Here is a 17,645-nt window from a genome sequence, read left to right as displayed (position 1 = left end):
AAGGAAATTACAGTGGCATGAGAGAGGAACTGGCCAAAGTTGACTGGAAAGAGACACTGGTGGGAAAGACAGCAGAGCAGCAGTGGCTGGAGTTTATATGAGAAATGAGGAATGTGCAAGACAGGTATATTCCAAAAAAGAAGAAATTTTTGAATGGAAAAGGGATGCAACTGTGGTTGACAAGAGAAGTCAAAGCCAAAGTTAAAGCAAAGGAGAGGGCATACAAGGAAGCAAAAATTAGTGGGAAGACAGAAGATATGGAAGTTTTTAAAACCTTACAAAAGGAAACTAAGGTCATTAAGAGAGAAAAGATTAACTATGAAAGGAAGCCAGCAAATAATATCAAAGAGGATACTAAAAGCTTTTTCAAGAATATTAAGAGTAAAAGACAGGTGAGACTAGATATAGGACCGATAGAAAGTGATGCTGGAGAAATTGTAATGGGAGATAAGGAGATGGCAGAGGAACTGAATGAGTATTTTGCATCAGTTTTCACTGAGGAAGACATCAGCAGCATACCGGACACTCAAGGGTGGCAGGGAAGAGAAGTATGCGCAGTCACAATTATGACAGAGAAAGTACTCAGGAAGCTGAATAGTCTAAAGGTAGATAAATCTCCCGGACCAGATGGGATGACCCTCGTGTTCTGAAGGAAGTAGCTGTGGAGATTGCGGAGGCATTAGCAATGATCTTTCAAAAGTTGATAGATTCTGGCATGGTTCCGGAGGACTGGAAGATTGCAAATGTCACTCTGCTATTTAAGAAGGGGGCAAGGAAGCAAAAAGGAAATTATAGACCTGTTAGCTTCACATCGGTGGTTGGGAAGTTGTTGGAGTCGATTGTCAAGGATGAGGTTACAGAGTACCTGGAGGCATATGACAAGATAGGCAGAACTCAGCATGGATTCCTTAAAGGAAAATCCTGCCTGACAAACCTATTACAATTTTTTTGAGGAAATTACCAGTAGGCTAGACAAGGGAGATGCAGTGGATGTTGTATATTTGGATTTTCAGAAGGCCTTTGACAAGGTGCCACACATGAGACTACTTAACAAGATAAGAGCCCATGGAATTACGGAAAAGTTACATACATGGATAGAGCATTGGCTGATTGGCAGGAAACAGAGTGGGAATAAAGGGATCCTATTCTGGTTGGCTGCTGGTTACCAGTGGTGTTCCACAGGGGTCCGTGTTGGGGCCGCTTCTTTTTACATTGTACATCAACGATTTGGATTATGGAATAGATGGCTTTGTGGCTAAGTTTGCTGACAATACGAAGATAGGTGGAGGGGCCGGTAGTGCTGAGGAAACAGAGAGTCTGCATAGAGACTTGGATGGATTGGAAGAATGGGCAAAGAAGTGGCAAATGAAATACAATGTTGGAAAGTGTATGGTTGTGCACTTTGGCAGAAGAAATAAACGGGCAGACCATTATTTAAATGGGGAGAGGATTCAAAGTTCTGAGATGCAGCGGGACTTGGGAGTCCTCATACAGGATACCCTGAAGGTTAACCTCCAGGTTGAGTCAGTAGTGAAGAAGGTGAATGCAATGTTGGCATCCATTTCTAGAGGAATAGACTATAAGAGCAGGGATGTGATGTTGAGGCTCTATAAGGCGCTGGTGAGACCTCACTTGGAGTACTGTGGGCATTTTTGGTCTCCTTATTTAAGAAAGGATGTGCTGACGTTGGAGAGGGTACAGAGAAGATTCACTAGAATGATTCGGGGAATGAGAGGGTTAACATATGAGGAACGTTTGTCCATTCTTGGACTGTATTCCTTGGAGTTTAGAAGAATGAGGGGGGACCTCATAGAAACATTTCGAATGTTGAAAGGCATGGACAGAGTGGATGTGGCAAAGTTGTTTCCCATGATGGGGGAGTTTAGTACGACAAGGCATGACTTAAGGATTGAAGGTTGTCCATTCAGAACAGAAATGCGAAGAAATTTTTTTAGTCAGAGGGTGGTGAATCTATGGAATTTGTCGCCACAGGTGGAGGCCAAGTCATTGGGTGTATTTAAGGCAGAGATTGATAGGTATCTGAGTAGCCAGGGCATCAAAGGTTATGGTGAGAAGGCGGGGGAGTGGGACTAAATGGGAGAATGGATCAGCTCATGATAAAATGGCGGAGCAGACTCGATGGGCCGAATGGCCGACTTCTGCTCCTTTGTCTGATGGTCTGATGGTCTATTCTGTGTGATTGTTTTTGTTGGATGTCAAGCCCTGACCAATACGGCACAGCAGATTGCCAAAACCTGTCATTGTTTATTAATAAAGTTGATGCTTGCTTTCATATAAATTCCGCAGGACGTTTTTAACTCTTGTATTTGTGTCTCCTCTCAATAAAAAAACAATAGATACATTTATTTATATATTTCTTACTGTAATTTATAGTAACTTTATGTACTGCAGCCGTAAAACTACAAATTCCACGACGTACAGTGTATCCGTGATAATGAACTTGGTTCTGATCGCTCGCTCTCCTTGCCTGTGCCTACACGGACATCACGTCCCCTCGAATGCCAGTTGGATCCCAGCACCCGGGTTGTTTTCCCCCCAGACCAGTCCAAAAGTCCACCTGAGGTCAACACTTCCACTGGCGATTCAGAAGCCGCAGGAGCACTGAGCTCGGCAGAGGCATCTCCTCTACCCTTGGGGGACGGACGACTCGTGTCCAGTGATTCAGTCCCGGTGTTCTCACGGTCTATTTACACGCCGGGCCGCTCCTGTTTGGGCACCTGTTCCCTTTAGCTGCACGCAGGATCACTGGCCAAACGAGACCTGTGGTCAAGCGAGAAGGTGGGTCCCGGCTCACTACCGAGGTTCTGAGAGCTCCGGCTCCACGCCGTGGCTGCATTCGGCCAATTGCAAAGGGGCCGGGGTCCGGGCTATAGCTGGGGCCGCCCCTGCCAGGCGGGGAGGTACGGGCTGGTGTAGCAGGCAGCCAGCGGGCACAGTCTGTTATGGAGCAGGCTGTCGCAGGAGGAACCGGCGGCTAGGTGTTTGTACAGGTCCAGGGGAAGCCCGGGAACCCCGAGCCCTTCCCCGGGCACGGTGGGTACCACGAAGGGATTGAGGGCCAGTGAGGTGGGGAGGGACGAGTAGAGAGCGTGCTCCTTGACTGGGAGCACGTAGCCAGCGGGGAAGCGCGCCCTCAGGCCGTCGGTAACGACGGCGTCCGGGACACTGGGGGCCGCCAGCAGCCAACCTGGGACGGCAGGCAGGGGGGATTTCAGGGCCTTGCCCTCCCCAGCCTGCCTGTCCTTGGCCTCGGGCTCCCTGGCCAAGTGGAGGGGCGAGACTATGCGGAGCTTCCTGCCGTAGAGAGAAGTCTCGCAGTCCTTCGTCCTGAGCTCCGGTCCCAGTCCCGGTCGCGGCTGAAGAAGCCCCCCGTCCACCTTGGCTCGCTTAGCCGGCACCTTCCTGGGCAGGGCCACACTGAGGGGCGGCACCCAGCACGCCTTCGGCTGGTGGGTTTCCAGGGAGGGAGCGGGCAGCGGGCCCACCCTCAGTGCCGGAGCCTCGCCCTTGGACTCAGACACCCAGGGAGCCACTCGGGGCAAGGCGAGCTCGGCAGTACGATCCCCTGTCCGGCCCAGGCGCCGCGACCCCTTGTCGAGCGGGAGAACGAAGGCGCTGAGGTCCCTGAAGCCGCGGCAGCGGGGCACGGGGCTCGCCCTGGTGGGGAAGGGTTGCAGAAGGGGCCTCACTACGTGCTGGATTCCAGTCTGCGGCACTTCGCAGCCCCGCGAACCCTTCTCGTCCCGCGCCGGGTACAGCGGCAGCGGGGCGACGGGGGCCGCCGGGCGGGGTGGCTGGATGACCGACGGTCTGGCCAGGGGGAGCTCGGCCGCCGCGAACCGCTTCTTCTTAGCCAGGGGAGAGATAATGTCTTGCTCCCTCCTGGAGACGAGGGGACCCTGGCCCGCCGCCGCCGTCTCTTCCTCTGCCCCTCCGCCCGCTCCCCAAGGCGACCTGCCGCCGCCTTTCTCCGCCGACGTTGCCGATTCGACGCGCGGGCATTCGCGCTCTTCAGCGGTGGCCGGAGGGGCCGCCCGCAGCGCTCTCTCGCTCTGCCCCCTCCCCGTATCTTCGGCTTCTGCTGAGGGGGAGACCTGGGGGAGAGAGAGGCGTGTTACTGGGGCATCCGAGCCATCTCTTGTACAAGCTAGAACATGACCAAAGATGAGATTGTCCTGGGACTGCCATACACCCAATGGGCCGAAGGGCGACAGGAGCAGGAGAGGGCCACTTGGCCCCTCTGGCCCATGCCCAATTGCCTCTGACCTCCTCTGTACCCCTTTCCCCTGGATCTCACTAGTCCCTCCTCTTCTTACCCTCCAACAGAGAGAGAGAGAGAGAGAGAGAGAGAGGTCGTTTGGCCCATCGGCCCTATGCTAGTCCCGGGACAATCCCATCAGCCCCAGCCTCCCTGAATTACTACCTTCACCACGTTTCCATCAACTCCCCCAGGATTTACCCCTCACCCACACACGAGGGATCAGTTTACCCACCCATCCTGCATGTCCTCGGAACGTGAGGGGAAACGGGAGCACCCAGGGGGGAAACCCAGACACGGGGAGAACGTACAAACCACACACAGATAGCAGCGGAGGTGGGGATTGAACCAGGGTCTCTGGCACTGTGAGGCGGTGGAACCACCCTTTGCTTCGCTGTGAATCCTCCCCCCCCCCCACCCCATCAAAACAACCGTACCCCGAGTGAGTAAGTTACTCTACCGCATTGCTCCTGCCGATTCGCTGTGCACCATCCTTCGGCGGTTTCCGTTTACTGCCCTGATCCTTCAGTTCGGCACCCGAGCCCTTCCCGTCCTTGGCTTTGACCACCCGGTACTGCTTCCGAGGCTTGCTCGCCGGCAAAGGTTTGTCCTCTTCCCCCTTTAGGTGACGCTCGTAAGGCAACACCAGTCTGCCAGTGAGGGGAGAGAGAGAGGGTGTGTGAGTGAGGGAGAGAGAGAAAGTGTGAATGAGAGAGTGTGTGAGTGAGGGAAGGAACGAGAGAGAGAGTGTGAGTGTGTGAGTGAGAGAGAAAATATGAGTGTGTGTGTGACAGAGAGGTTAAGATTGGCTTTATCACGTGTACATTAAAACATGCAGTGAGAAACGTTATTGGCATTAAATCAGTGATTTGATCAGCCTGCAGTGAAGTGTCACCACACTTCCAGAGCCGACGTAACGTGTTCACAACTTAACTAACCCTACTGGCACGTCTTTGTAAAGTGGGAGGAAACCGGAGCATGCGGAGGAAACCCACACTAAAACGTTCCCATCGCGCTCTCGGCTGCCTTTTTATGGGTATCACGGTAGTGTAGCGGTCAGCAGAACACGATTACAGATCGGGCCGTTGGAGTTCAGGGTTCAATCCCAGCATCCTCTGTAAGGAGTCTGTACGTTCTCCCCGTGACCGCGTGGGTTTCCTCCGGGAGCTCCGGTTTCCTCCCACAGTCCAAAGGTTAGTATGTTAATTGGTTAAACGGGTGGCTCGTTTCAGTCATCTTTGTAGCACAATGGTGGGCTGCTGGTGGTTCTCTTACCCAACGCCAGCTGACCGGAGAGGATGTCTTTTGGGATGCAGCAGACATGCCTGACTAGAGCCTCCACACCAGGGAGAGAACAGGGTAGTCTGTCTCTCCAGGATATGAGCCTTCTCTCCTGCTTAGCCTACGTTGTCCAGGCCTCGCTGCCGGACAGCAGTGCGCTGGCAACACACGCATTGCACACTGCCGCCTCTGTACTGACTGGGAGTTTGGAGCTCTCCCAGACTCATGGGGAGGCAGGCAAGAGTTGTCGCAGCCTCCCCGATGCGTTGTGGGTTTCTGCGCCCAAGGAGAGGTCGTCACTGATGGTGGACCCCAGTATGTGAACATCGAGCTTGTCGTCACCAATGCTGCCGCCACATCTCGTCCCAAGACGTTAGCCTTTTCCAGGCTGTAGGGAAGCGATCCCTCAGGCCGCGGAGTGTGGGATGCGACTGCTGTATCAGCAGCAAACAGCACCTCTGGGATCAGAGCCTCACGCACTTTGGTTTTGGGTCTTAGGTGGGTGGGGTTAGAAAGCCTGCCATAAATCCGTGCCTCGGGAGAAGGGCAGATTACCACGAGCGCTGGCCTGTATCTGTAAATACAATGAAAGGGCGTGTGTGAGCTCCCTGGGAACGGCGGGTGCCAGGGCTCCGTGCCACCTACTTCTCGTAGTGCCGGCGGGTACAGGTGGCTGCGCTGGTGCTCCCGGGGTTCCCCCCCAGCTCGTCGTAGATATTCTTCCAGAGTCGACTCGCCGTGACCTGCAGGGGCACAGAGCAGACAGGCAGCGGGTGAACAAGATTCAAGCTCCAGTTTCTATCTCAAGTGTACATCAAAACATACAGTGAAACATGTTGTTTGTGTTGACAAACAACCCACCCACGGACGTGCTGGGGGGCCCGCACGTTGACAACCAACTCACCCAAGAATGTGCCGGGGTGGGGGGGGGGCCGTACGTTGACAATAGTCATAGTCATACTTTATTGATCCCGGGGGAAATTGGTTTTCGTTACAGTTGCACCATAAATAATAAATAGTAATAAAACTATAAATAGTTAAATAGTAATATGTAATTTATGCCAGGAAATAAGTCCAGGACCAGCCTATTGGCTCAGGGTGTCTGACCCTCCAAGGGAGGAGTTGTAAAGTTTGATGGCCACAGGCAGGAATGACTTCCTATGACGCTCTGTGTTGCATCTCGGTGGAATGAGTCTCTGGCTGAATGTACTCCTGTGCCCACCCAGTACATTATGTAGTGGATGGGAGACATTGTCCAAGATGGCATGCAACTTGGACAGCATCCTCTTTTCAGACACCACCGTCAGAGAGTCCAGTTCCATCCCCACAACATCACTGGCCTTACGAATGAGTTTGTTGATTCTGTTTGTGTCCGCTACCCTCAGCCAACACACCCAAGGACGTGCTGGGGCAGCCCAGGAGTATTCTGGCACTAACATAGCATGACCACATTGCATGGCAGACCACACAGTTCCTCCTTCCAGCCCCACCCACATACACAGTCGTTTAACGCAAGGCAGACCATCTTCTTCGGCCTCCAGCGGACCCAGATCGCACGCAGACTTTGGGTCCTCCACTACCCCAGCGGACCCGCAGAGGTTCGCAGACCCTGGGGGTCCAGCCAACGGGTCTTGGCTTATGGACTTCTGATCTGACCCTCGGAACTGGATCGTCACTAAACCAGTTAACACATGAATCTGTATGTGGGAGGAAACTGGAAACCCAGGCGGTCTCGGGGAGCACGGGCAAACTCCTTACGGAAGATGCGGGAATGGAACCCATGTATGTCAACTGCTACTGTCGCTCACGAATTGGTACGTTCTCCCCACACGGACGAAAATCGAACTTCGGTCGCTCGTGCTCCATTGTGTATTTAATATTTCAGTAATATTCGAGCAACCCTGTGTGCGTATAACATTCTTGTCCAGTTAAATAATTTATTACGGATTATACATTTAAAATATGCTAATTCCATACATCATCACGCTACCACATGATACGTGTGCACCTCACTTAAAGTAAACACAAAGTTAGACCCGCATTTTGGACTTCCATGTCTTCCTTTAAAGTTTTGAAGTTATAAACATAACATCGTGTCTGGGGCTCCTTCCACCCACCGTCTGCAGCCTGTGTAGCCCAGCTGCAATGCCAGCACCCCACCCATAGACACCCTGCCTTTCACATGCTCTCTGCCGGCATCAACGATGGTTTCAATCCCCTCCGACTGGGCCAACGTAGGACCCGCATCCTCTGCTGGGAAAGGGGCAGCATGCCTGACCGAACGGGCGGCGCAGTTGGGCTATGCTCCCCTCCACTGCCTACAGAGGGCAGTGTGGTACCATAGTGGCGAGCAAGACGCTATCACAGCGCCAGCGATGGGGCTCAATTCCTGCAAATGTCTGTACGCTCTGCGAGGCTTTCCTCACCCATTCCATAGGGCTAGTAAATTGTGGGCATGGTATGTTGGTGCCAGAAGCATGCTGTGACTGTGGGCACCTCCTCAAACTGTGGAAGTCATTGACACAAACGCCACAATTCACTGTATGTACATGTGACAATGAAACTAGCCTTTAAATATCCCTCAAATCCCTTCCTATCCGTGTACCTGTCCAAGAGCCTTTAACACTCCTCCCTCCAATCCGAGGGCAATTATCAATGGGCAAATAATTTACCAGCCAGCCAGTCCTTCGGAAAGTGCGAGGCAAACGGCCAGACCTACCCAGCGGAGGCGAGGGCAGAAAGAGACGGTTCCCATCTCAAGTTAGCGGCAAACAGCCAGACCTACCTACCAGAGGCATGGACACAAGCGAGGTAAGCAGGCAAGGCTTCAGGTGAAAGTAGCAGGCGAGGGCTACAGAAGGAAGCAGAAGGGAAGGGAACAGTCCAGCAACTGAAGCTGAACCCAGGAGCTGTTCATATAGCCAGCCCAAAATGGGAATCATGTGCCTCAATTAAGGCACACAACAGGACAAGGGAAAACTGGAAAACCTGGAATAAGGAACAATGGACCGGACTGTGAACCAGAATGCGGATTTCACAGACTGGACGATGACACTTTTTTACAGATGGTGTGATGTTTGCTTCCAGAATTTGCTGGTATTTAATTGAATTCATTCTTCTCTCTACCAGTGAAATGTTCCCCATGCCACTGGCTGCAACACAAGCCCAAAGCATGATCGATCCACCCCCGTGCTTAACAGTTGGAGAGGTGTTTTTTTCATGAAATTCTGCACCCTTTTTTCTCCAAACATACCTTTGCTCATTGCGGCCAAAAAGTTCTATTTTAACTTCATCAGTCCACAGGACTTGTTTCCAAAATGCATCAGGCTTGTTTAGATGTTCCTTTGCAAACTTCTGATGCTGAGTTTTGTGGTGAGGATGCAGGAAAAGTTTTCTTCTGATGACTCTTCCATGAAGGTCATATTTATGCAGGTGTCGCTGCACAGTAGAACAGTGCACCACCACTCCAGAGTCTGCTAAATCTTCCTGAACGTCTTTTGCAGTCAAACGGGGGTTTTGATTTGCCTTTCTAGCAATCCTACAAGCAGTTCTCTTGGAAAGTTTTCTTGGTCTTCCAGACCTCAACTTGACCTCCACCATTCCTGTTAACTGCCGTTTCTTAATTACAATATGAACTGGAGGAAATGGCTACCTGAAAATGCTTTGCTATCTTCTTATAGCCTTCTCCTGCTTTGTGGGCATCATTTATTTTAATTATCAGAGTGCTAGGCAGCTCCTTAGAGGAGCCCATGGCTGCTGATTGTTGGGACAAGGTCTGAGGAGTCAGGGTATTTATAAAGCTTTGAAATTTGCATTACCTGGCCTTTCCCAACGATGATTGTGAACAAGCCATAGCCCTAACAAGCTAATTAATGTCTGAGACCTTGGTAAAAGTTATCTGAGAGCTCAAATCCCTTGGGGTGCCCAAACTTTTGCATGGTGCTCCTTTCCCTTTTTTTCACTCTAAAATTGTACAAGACAAAAATAATACACTAATCTTGCTTAAAATGTTGAAAAGAATATTTCATCTTTAACCTTATGACTTTTGGAGATCAGTACATCTTTTACTCACTTAACTATCCACAGTAACAGAAATTTTGACCAGGGTTGCCCAAACTTTTGCATGCCACTGTAGAAGGATTCTTCATTGCTCCTTCTGTAACAATTTTTTTGACCATCCAGGGTCATTAACCCTGAGCTGAACCCCCGAACCTGGAGGACCGGTGGACTGCTCACTGCCTGGCCTCTACCCTTTGACCTGTTTGACATGCGTGACCCTGCCTGCAGCCAAAGCACAAGGCCCTGACTCCAGCCAACATAGCACTTGGGGTCAATGAGGCACGCAAACCCTACGACACAGTTGTGGTCCTCTTGGAGGCTGAAATCATTGCTGTAACGAAGAAGTTTGCAAATGGTTGAGACTGGCCACAGTCAGGTCCAACCAAAGGAAATGTTCACAAAGCCGCCACTCACAAAATGACTGGTGGAAAATAGTTCTGTCAGTGAGGCATGTGTCTGTCCAGTAAGTTAGCATGGCTTCTAAGTTATTGGTGTATTTTTATCAGCTCTCCATCTGTACACACTTCCTGACACAGTGAGACACCATTTCTCAGTAAGACTTTAATTCCCACGTCTAAAATCAACAGTTTGAAGGGGGTTTCCCTGTTTTGCCCAGCAGAGTGCCGTGAATACTTGTGCTATAACCAGTAATCGGAGATAAGTTTGTACCTCCTTTCACTCTTACAGTAGATGTTACACATTTTACAGTACAGTATGTAATCCCACTGACCCAGGTCCATTAACCAGCCTGCAGTTCGGCGTCCCATCACCGGCTGTACTGGGGGTCGATACCGGAGTTGAAGAGGAATTTCTTTAGGCAGAGGGTGATGAATCTGTGGGATTTATCTGTGGGTGGAGGCCAAATCATTTATTTAAAGCAGAGATTGATAGGTTTTTGATTAGTCAGGGTGTCAAAGTTTACAGGGAGAAAGCAGGAGATTGGGAGGGAAATTACATCAGCCATGATGGAATGGCGGAACAGACTCGATGGGCCAAATGGCCTGATTCTGATCCTTTGTCTTGTGGTGGTATGGAAGTTGACGTGTGGAGACTGGAGGTGCTGTAAAGTGTTACGCTAACTGCTACATTACTGTGACGCCCGTAGAGAGCAAGGGAGAAGCCGCAGAATCGAGCGTGAGTCAGGCTCTCTCTCGAGGCTGGATTTCTGTACAGGCAGGGCCCATGAGAACTGCTGACCCCCCCCCCCCCCCACCACAGGTACACGAGCCAGCCAGGCTGGGGTCCGGGGTCCTCGTCCAAGGTCTTTTGAGGCCTAGTGCTCGGGTCCCATCAGACGAGTCTGGAGATTGAGGCCTGGATTCATCATAATCAGCGAGTCCCGTGATGAACACCGCACACGGAATCCCAAAGGTCGAGTGCAAGTCCAGAAGTAGAACCAGAGCTCCGGGTCTGCGCATCTCTGAGAGTCGGCAGGGGAAGTCGAAGGCTCAACGTCGGTGAGCTGGAGGCGCCTGCTCCTGGAGCTGGGGACCGTGTGTGGGTGGTGGAACAGGGCTTATTTTCCTGTTACTGTTTTGTTGCTTGTTGTGTTCTGCCAAGCATTATTTACATTTTGAGATACAGCCCTTCCGGCCCTTTAAACCAGTCGGCCAGCAACCCACAGGTTCAACTCTAGCCTAATTACAAAACAATTTACCTACTAACCACTACGTCGTTGGACTGTGGGAGGAAACCAGAGCACCTGGAGGAAACCCACACATTCCACAGGGAGGACGTACAGACTCCTTATGGAGGACGCTGGGATTGAACTCTGATCTGTAATGGCATCGTAGTAACCGCTACTGTAGTGATGTGGGCATGCGATGCGATGTGTGGCTGCCCCCTGCACGACCTTGGGTTGTTGGTTGTGAACACAAACAATACATTTCTCTGTATGTTTCCAGGTACATGTAACTCCAAATCTGAATCTCTAACCCTCGGTAACGTGCTGTCATCAGCAGCTTCCTATTTCAGTCCCTCGTTTCAGGTGACGCAGCTGCCGAGAATTGTGCTTTAGCTGTGGATTTGGAAGCTGTCACACCGCGTCCAGCTGCCAGCACAAAGCTCGGCAGGGACCGAGTCAGCACGTCTGCTCTCCCCCACAACGCACGGGGGGGTGGGGTGGTTAGAGGACTTCCTAGGCTGGGGCGCTGGCCAGACCGGGTTACGTTCGATGGCACAGTGTGTAGAGTGCGAGAGATTCTGGTTCAATCCCCACCCCTGCCACTGTCCGTAAGGAGTTTGTACGTTCTCACCGTGACCCCGCCGTTTGCCCGTTTCCCACATCGGGGGTGGTGGGTTCAACCTTGCTGTGAAATGCCCCCAGTAGAATCTTGGGGAGGGGCACGGGTGAGTTCATGAGACTGCGGGCAGAGTACAATATAGGATGTCCCATTGTAGCAGGTATTTAGTGACTAGTGGTGTTCCGCAGGGGTCAGTGTTGGGACCACTTCTTTTTATGCTGTATATAAATGATTTAGATGACGGAATAGATGGGTTTGTTGCCAAATTTTCAGATGATACGAAGATTGGTGGAGGGGCAGGTAGTGTTGAGGAAACAAGTAGACAGATTAGGAGAATGGGCAAGAGAGTGGCAAATTAAATACAATGTTGGAAAATGCATGGACATGTACATTGGTAGCAGAAATAAATGTGCAGACTATTTTCCAAATGGGGAGAAAATCCAAAAATTTGAGACGCAAAGGAACTTGGGATTCCTTGTGCAGAACACCCTGAAGGTTAACTTGCAGGCAGAGTCAGTGGTGAGGAAGACGAATGCCATGTTAGCATTCATTTCAAGAGGTCTAGAATACAAGAGCAGGGATGTGATGCTGAGGCTTTATAAGGCACTGGTGAGTCCTCACCTTGAGTATTGTGAACAGTTTTGGGCCCCTTATCTAAGAAAAGATGTGCTGACATTGGAGAGGGTCCAGAGGAGGTTCACAAGGATGATTCCAGAAATGAAAGGGTTATCATATGAGGAATGTTTGATGGCTCTGGGTCTGTACTCGCTGGAATTGAGAAGGATGAAGAGGGATCTCATTGAAACATTTTGAATGTTGAAAGGCCTAGACAGAGTAGATGTGGAAAGGACGTTTCCCATGGTGGGGGAGTCTAGGACAGGAGGGCACAGCCTCAGGATAGAGGGGCGCCCTTTCAAAACAGAAATGTGGAGAAATTTCTTTAGCCAGAGCATGGTGAATTTGTGGAATTTATTAGTACAGGCAACCGTGGAGGCCAGATCGATAGGCGTATTTAAGGCAGAGATTGATAGGCTCTTGATTGGACATGGGATCAAAGGTTATGGGGAGAAGGCTGGGGAGTGGGGCTAAGGAGGGTGAAAATGATCAGCCATGATTGAGTGGTGGAGCAGACTCAATGGGCCGAATGGCCTAATTCTGCTCCTGTGTCTTATGGTCTGATGGCAACACTATTACAGTGCCAGTGGCCAGCATTCAAATCCCAACACAGTCTGTAATGAGTTTGTACATTCTGCCCATGACTACATGGGTTCCCCAGTTTAATCGCACCGATATGTGAGTTTGGAGGTTAATCAGCCACTGTAAATTGCCCCTTTGAGGGGTGGAATCTGTGGGGAGTTGATGGCAATGGTGGGAGGATCAAAGAAGATGGGACTGATGTTGGGTTGATGCAAATGGGTGGCTGATTATCAGTATATTTTCAATGGGCCAAAGGGCCTCTGTATGCTATCTCCCTCCATAACTTCATGTCCCTGTACCCTAGAGAGGCCAGAATAACCCTCAGTGCAGGTAGTCAGAGATTAGAATGCCGTCAGAAATCGGTAGGAACAGCTCCCCAAAGACCCCCAAACAGGGATGCCCCCCCCACCCCCAGCACACAGGACACCCATCAGATCAGCAGGTTTATTCTGCCACCAAGCGAAATGCCTGCATAGAAGGAGAGATGTGCTTGATATCAGACCTCAGGCATAATCTCCCACTCCTCTTGCCGACTCCCAGCCCAGGAACCCTGGGAAGCAGTGTCTGGAGAAGTACTCATGCCCAGAGGGTGAACGGTCAGCATTCCCGGCCGGCAGGGGCGTCGGAGCTGGACTCAAACCCAAGCACCTGGGGTTAGAATTAGGTGGATTGGGTGCCAACCAATCACACCCGTTCAGTGGGAAAGGAGCCCGTCCCATTGGTCAAAGGAAAGGCCAATCAGCCTTCACGGCCAAAATACCACAAGTGCTGCAGATCCCGAATAGCTTTATTTGTCACACAATTGTTGGCACTATATATAAAGCATTAGGTTGCCCAGAGATGCTGTTCTATTAGGCAGCACAGAAACAGAGCAGTTGGCATATATTGTGTTATACAGTGTTACCGACCCTCCTCGCCTAACGAGCCTTTACCGCCCAATTACACCCATGTGACCAGGTAACCACCCAGCCGGTACGTCTTTGGACTGTGGGGGGAAACCGGAGCACCCGGGGGAAACCCACGCACTCACAGGGAGAACGTACAGACTCACTGCAGACAGCATCAGGAATTGAACTCGGGTCGCTGGCATCCTTCCGTGCACTAACCACTACGGTACGGTTTTGTCAGGGAACGTGCCTGTCCGTGAAACCGCAGTTAGCCGGCCGGTGGTGTCGTGGTGTCCGCACCGGACTTCTGGCCGAGAGGTCCCGGGTTCGAATCCAGCTGGCTCCTTGTTCACATTCCATCCGTGCTGGGTTGAGCATCAAGCTGGCAACTCGGCCTCGTAAAAAAATAGTCAAGTGCCACGGAGACGAGGGAGAGGAATAAACAGTCAACGTTTCAGGCCGAGACCCTTTATCAGGTCCCGACACATTTGCTGCTTCCCCTCTCAGCAGACGCTGCCTGGCTTACTGTTCCTTGTACCCACGGGGTGGCAGGGCAGTGTAGTGGTTAGCACATCCGCTTTAAGGCATCCAGTTCCGGCCGCTGTCTGGAAGGAGCTTGTACGTTCTCCCCGTGACTTCATCGGTCTCCTCCCACACCCCCAGATGTACAGATTAGGGTGAGTGAGTTGTGGGCATGCGCTGTTGGCGCTGGAAGTGTGCCAACACTTGCGGGCTGCCCCCGTACACCCTCGGACTGTGCTGGTTGTTGACTCAAACAATGCATTTCACTGTATGTTTCGATGTGCCATGTAAAGATAATCTTTCTCTTTAGTTTAAAAGCGGAGAAAAGCCTGCCGACTAACCAATGCCGGGCTGGAACCTCGTGCCTGCGCGGCTGAATGGGTGGGCACCCTCGCCGGTACCACAGGGGAGGAGGGATTGGTGCTAGTTAAAGAGTACTCACCGCTTCGTAGCCACCCAGTTTCTCAACTGCCTTGTAGAGCGTGGCCAGGTTCACTGGGAAGAGGAGGATTTCACAGTGTCAGTGAAAGTAGAGACGCCTATCGAGACCCAGTCACGCACAGAGAGACCGTCGTTCGAAGTGACTGCAGCCTTTCCCATCACCGGCTAACACCCCCTCTGCTCCCACAGGTGGCCAGTGGCGGGTGGTCCCATCTCGGGCAGTGAGTGTCCACGGCCAGCCTCTGGCACCCTCGCGTCAGCCCTGCTGCAGGTACTGAGGGAGCACCCTAGGGTCTACAGCCCTCGTGATCTTATACACCTTCTATAAGATCACTCCTTGGTATCCTACACTCCAAAGTCCAAGTCTGCCCAATTCCTCCCTATAACTCAGTCTCTCGAGTCCTGGCACCATCCTGTGTAGTTCTGGTCACCCAGCTATGGGAAAGATGCCATTAAGATGAAAAGTTGGCAAAGGGGATTTACAAGGAACATGAGGGCCACTGTTTTCACCCAGACAGCGGTCTGTATGTGGAATGAGCCGCCAGAGGAAATGGTTGGGACAGTTGTAGTAACAACATTTAAAAGTTACTTGGACTGGTACCTGGATAGGAAAGGTTCAGAGGGATTGGGGCCAAGCACGGGAAAATGAGCCTGGCACAGATGGGCCAATGGGCCTGTTTTTTTGTGCTCTATAAACTCTATGCAGAAACTCTGTCTGCATGGGAACAGATCTCATAAGGAGAAAGAAACTCCCCTTGACATCTCCAAGTCAGATATTCTAGTCTTTATCGCAGCTTCCACAGGGTCTCTTCCTTCAGTGACTCCTTCCTTGGCCAGGGAACATTTCAGAGAAAAGCTGCCCCTTGTGCACTGCAAGTATCATGACACCCCTCCTGTGCTGAGATGGGAGCCATGGGTTCATGGTCGCCCAACACTCACAACACGCTGGAAGAACTCAGCAGGTCGGGCAGCATCCGTGGAAAAGATCGGTCGACGTTTCGGGCCGGAACCCTTCATCAGGACCAAGGGCCTGAAACGTCGACCGATCTTTTCCACAGATGCTGCCCGACCTGCTGAGTTCCTCCAGTGTGTTGTGAGTGTTGCTTTGACCCCAGCATCTGCAGATTATTTTGTGTTCATGGTCGCCCAACTGGTTGTTTTTTGATGTGGGGGGAGGGAATTGCAAGGAACTCAATCACATTCCCCCCACCCAAGCCTCTCCCACCCGCCATTCCTCAAAGGGTGGGAGCGCCTCACCTTGCTTGAATCCCAGGTGTGGGATCCTCTCGATTGGGGTTCCCCTCTCCTTCATGAACTTGTACAGGTTGACCAGGAAGCTCTGCTGGCTCATGTCACCGCTGTCGGTCTCCTTCGCCGCGTCCAGCCCCTCCGCCATCCCTGTCTCTCCGTCAGCACCACTGTCGATCCAGGAAGCTCCCGTCACTCCTGCAGGGGCAGTATCAAGCTGAGTGCCATGTGGTCTCTGCCCATGGAGAGACCCGAGGGTCCGTCCCAGACCACCCCACTGAGGTCCCGTGTCACTAATCCCTGCTCCATTCCCAACGCTATTTCATAGAGATCAGAGCTAACGTATTTCATTGGAGGCTATTCAGCCCATTGAGTTGCTGCTGGCTCTCACGGCATTCCCATTCCTGTACATATCACAGTAACCTGGTCTCTCTCATGTGCCCATTAACTCCACAGCCTTTCAGTTCTCCAGCCACCTACACGTACCCCAGGGGAGATCTTATAGGCATCCGTTAGTCTCATGAGACCATGGATTTGCGCCTTGGAAGGTTTCCAGGGCGCAGGCCTGGGCAAGGTTGTATGGAAGACCAGCTGTTGCCCATGCTGCAAGTCTCCCTTCTCCACGAGACCAATGTTGTCCAAGGGAAGGGCACTAGGGCCGATACAGCTTGGCACCAGTGTCGTCGCAGAGCAATGTGTGGTTAAGTGCCTTGCTCAAGGACACAACACGCTGCCTTAGCTGAGGCTCGAACTCACGACCTTCAGATCACTAGACGAACACCTTAACCACTTGGCCACGCGCCAACACAGGGGAGATTTATAGGGACTAATGAAGCACTATCTGCCCCCCTACCCCACGCACATTGTCGGGATGAGAGAGGAAACTGGAGCAGCTGGTGGTGGGAGGGGGAAGGTTGAGAGAACCCCCAGAGACACGGGGAAAAGACACAACTCCACACAGACGGTACCAGAGGCGGGGATCGAACCGGGGTGTGAGGAAGCAGCACCACCCACTGTGCCACCACAGCACTACCTGCTGTGCCACCATGGCACTACCCGCTGTGCCCCCACGGCACCACCCGCTGTGCCACCACTGCACCACCCGCTGTGCCCCCACTGCACCACCCACTGTGCCCCCACGGCACTACCCGCTGTGCCCCCACGGCACCACCCGCTGTGCCCCCACTGCACCACCTGCTGTGCCCCCACTGCACCACCCGCTGTGCCACCACGGCACTACCCGCTGTGCCCCCACTGCACCACCCACTGTGCCCCCACGGCACTACCTGCTGTGCCCCCACTGCACCACCCGCTGTGCCCCCACTGCACCACCCACTGTGCCCCCACGGCACTACCCGCTGTGCCACCACGGCACCACCCGCTGTGCCACCACGGCACTACCCGCTGTGCCCCCACGGCACTACCCGCTGTGCCACCACGGCACCACCCGCTGTGCCCCCACTGCACTACCTGCTGTGCCACCATGGC

General features: G+C 52.3%; 1 protein-coding gene across 1 annotated transcript in view; it reads right to left on the bottom strand.

Annotated features, from left to right (window-relative positions):
* Positions 1-2,394: 2,394 nt before the first annotated feature.
* Positions 2,395-17,645, bottom strand: part of LOC134350305 (AT-rich interactive domain-containing protein 5A-like) — a 35,498-nt gene continuing 20,247 nt past the window's right edge. The window contains exons 2-6 of the mRNA XM_063055350.1: positions 16,167-16,355; positions 14,911-14,963; positions 6,206-6,303; positions 4,740-4,929; positions 2,395-4,115 (exon numbers count right to left, since the gene is read on the bottom strand). Coding sequence (XP_062911420.1) covers positions 2,889-4,115; positions 4,740-4,929; positions 6,206-6,303; positions 14,911-14,963; positions 16,167-16,305 — 1,707 coding nt within the window. The 5' untranslated portion in view covers positions 16,306-16,355 and the 3' untranslated portion in view covers positions 2,395-2,888. The remainder of the gene's footprint in view (positions 4,116-4,739; positions 4,930-6,205; positions 6,304-14,910; positions 14,964-16,166; positions 16,356-17,645) is intronic.

The sequence above is a fragment of the Mobula hypostoma genome, chromosome 8 (assembly GCF_963921235.1).
Source record: "Mobula hypostoma chromosome 8, sMobHyp1.1, whole genome shotgun sequence".
Lineage (NCBI taxonomy): Eukaryota > Metazoa > Chordata > Chondrichthyes > Myliobatiformes > Myliobatidae > Mobula > Mobula hypostoma.
This window is presented reverse-complemented; position numbering and strand designations above follow the sequence as displayed.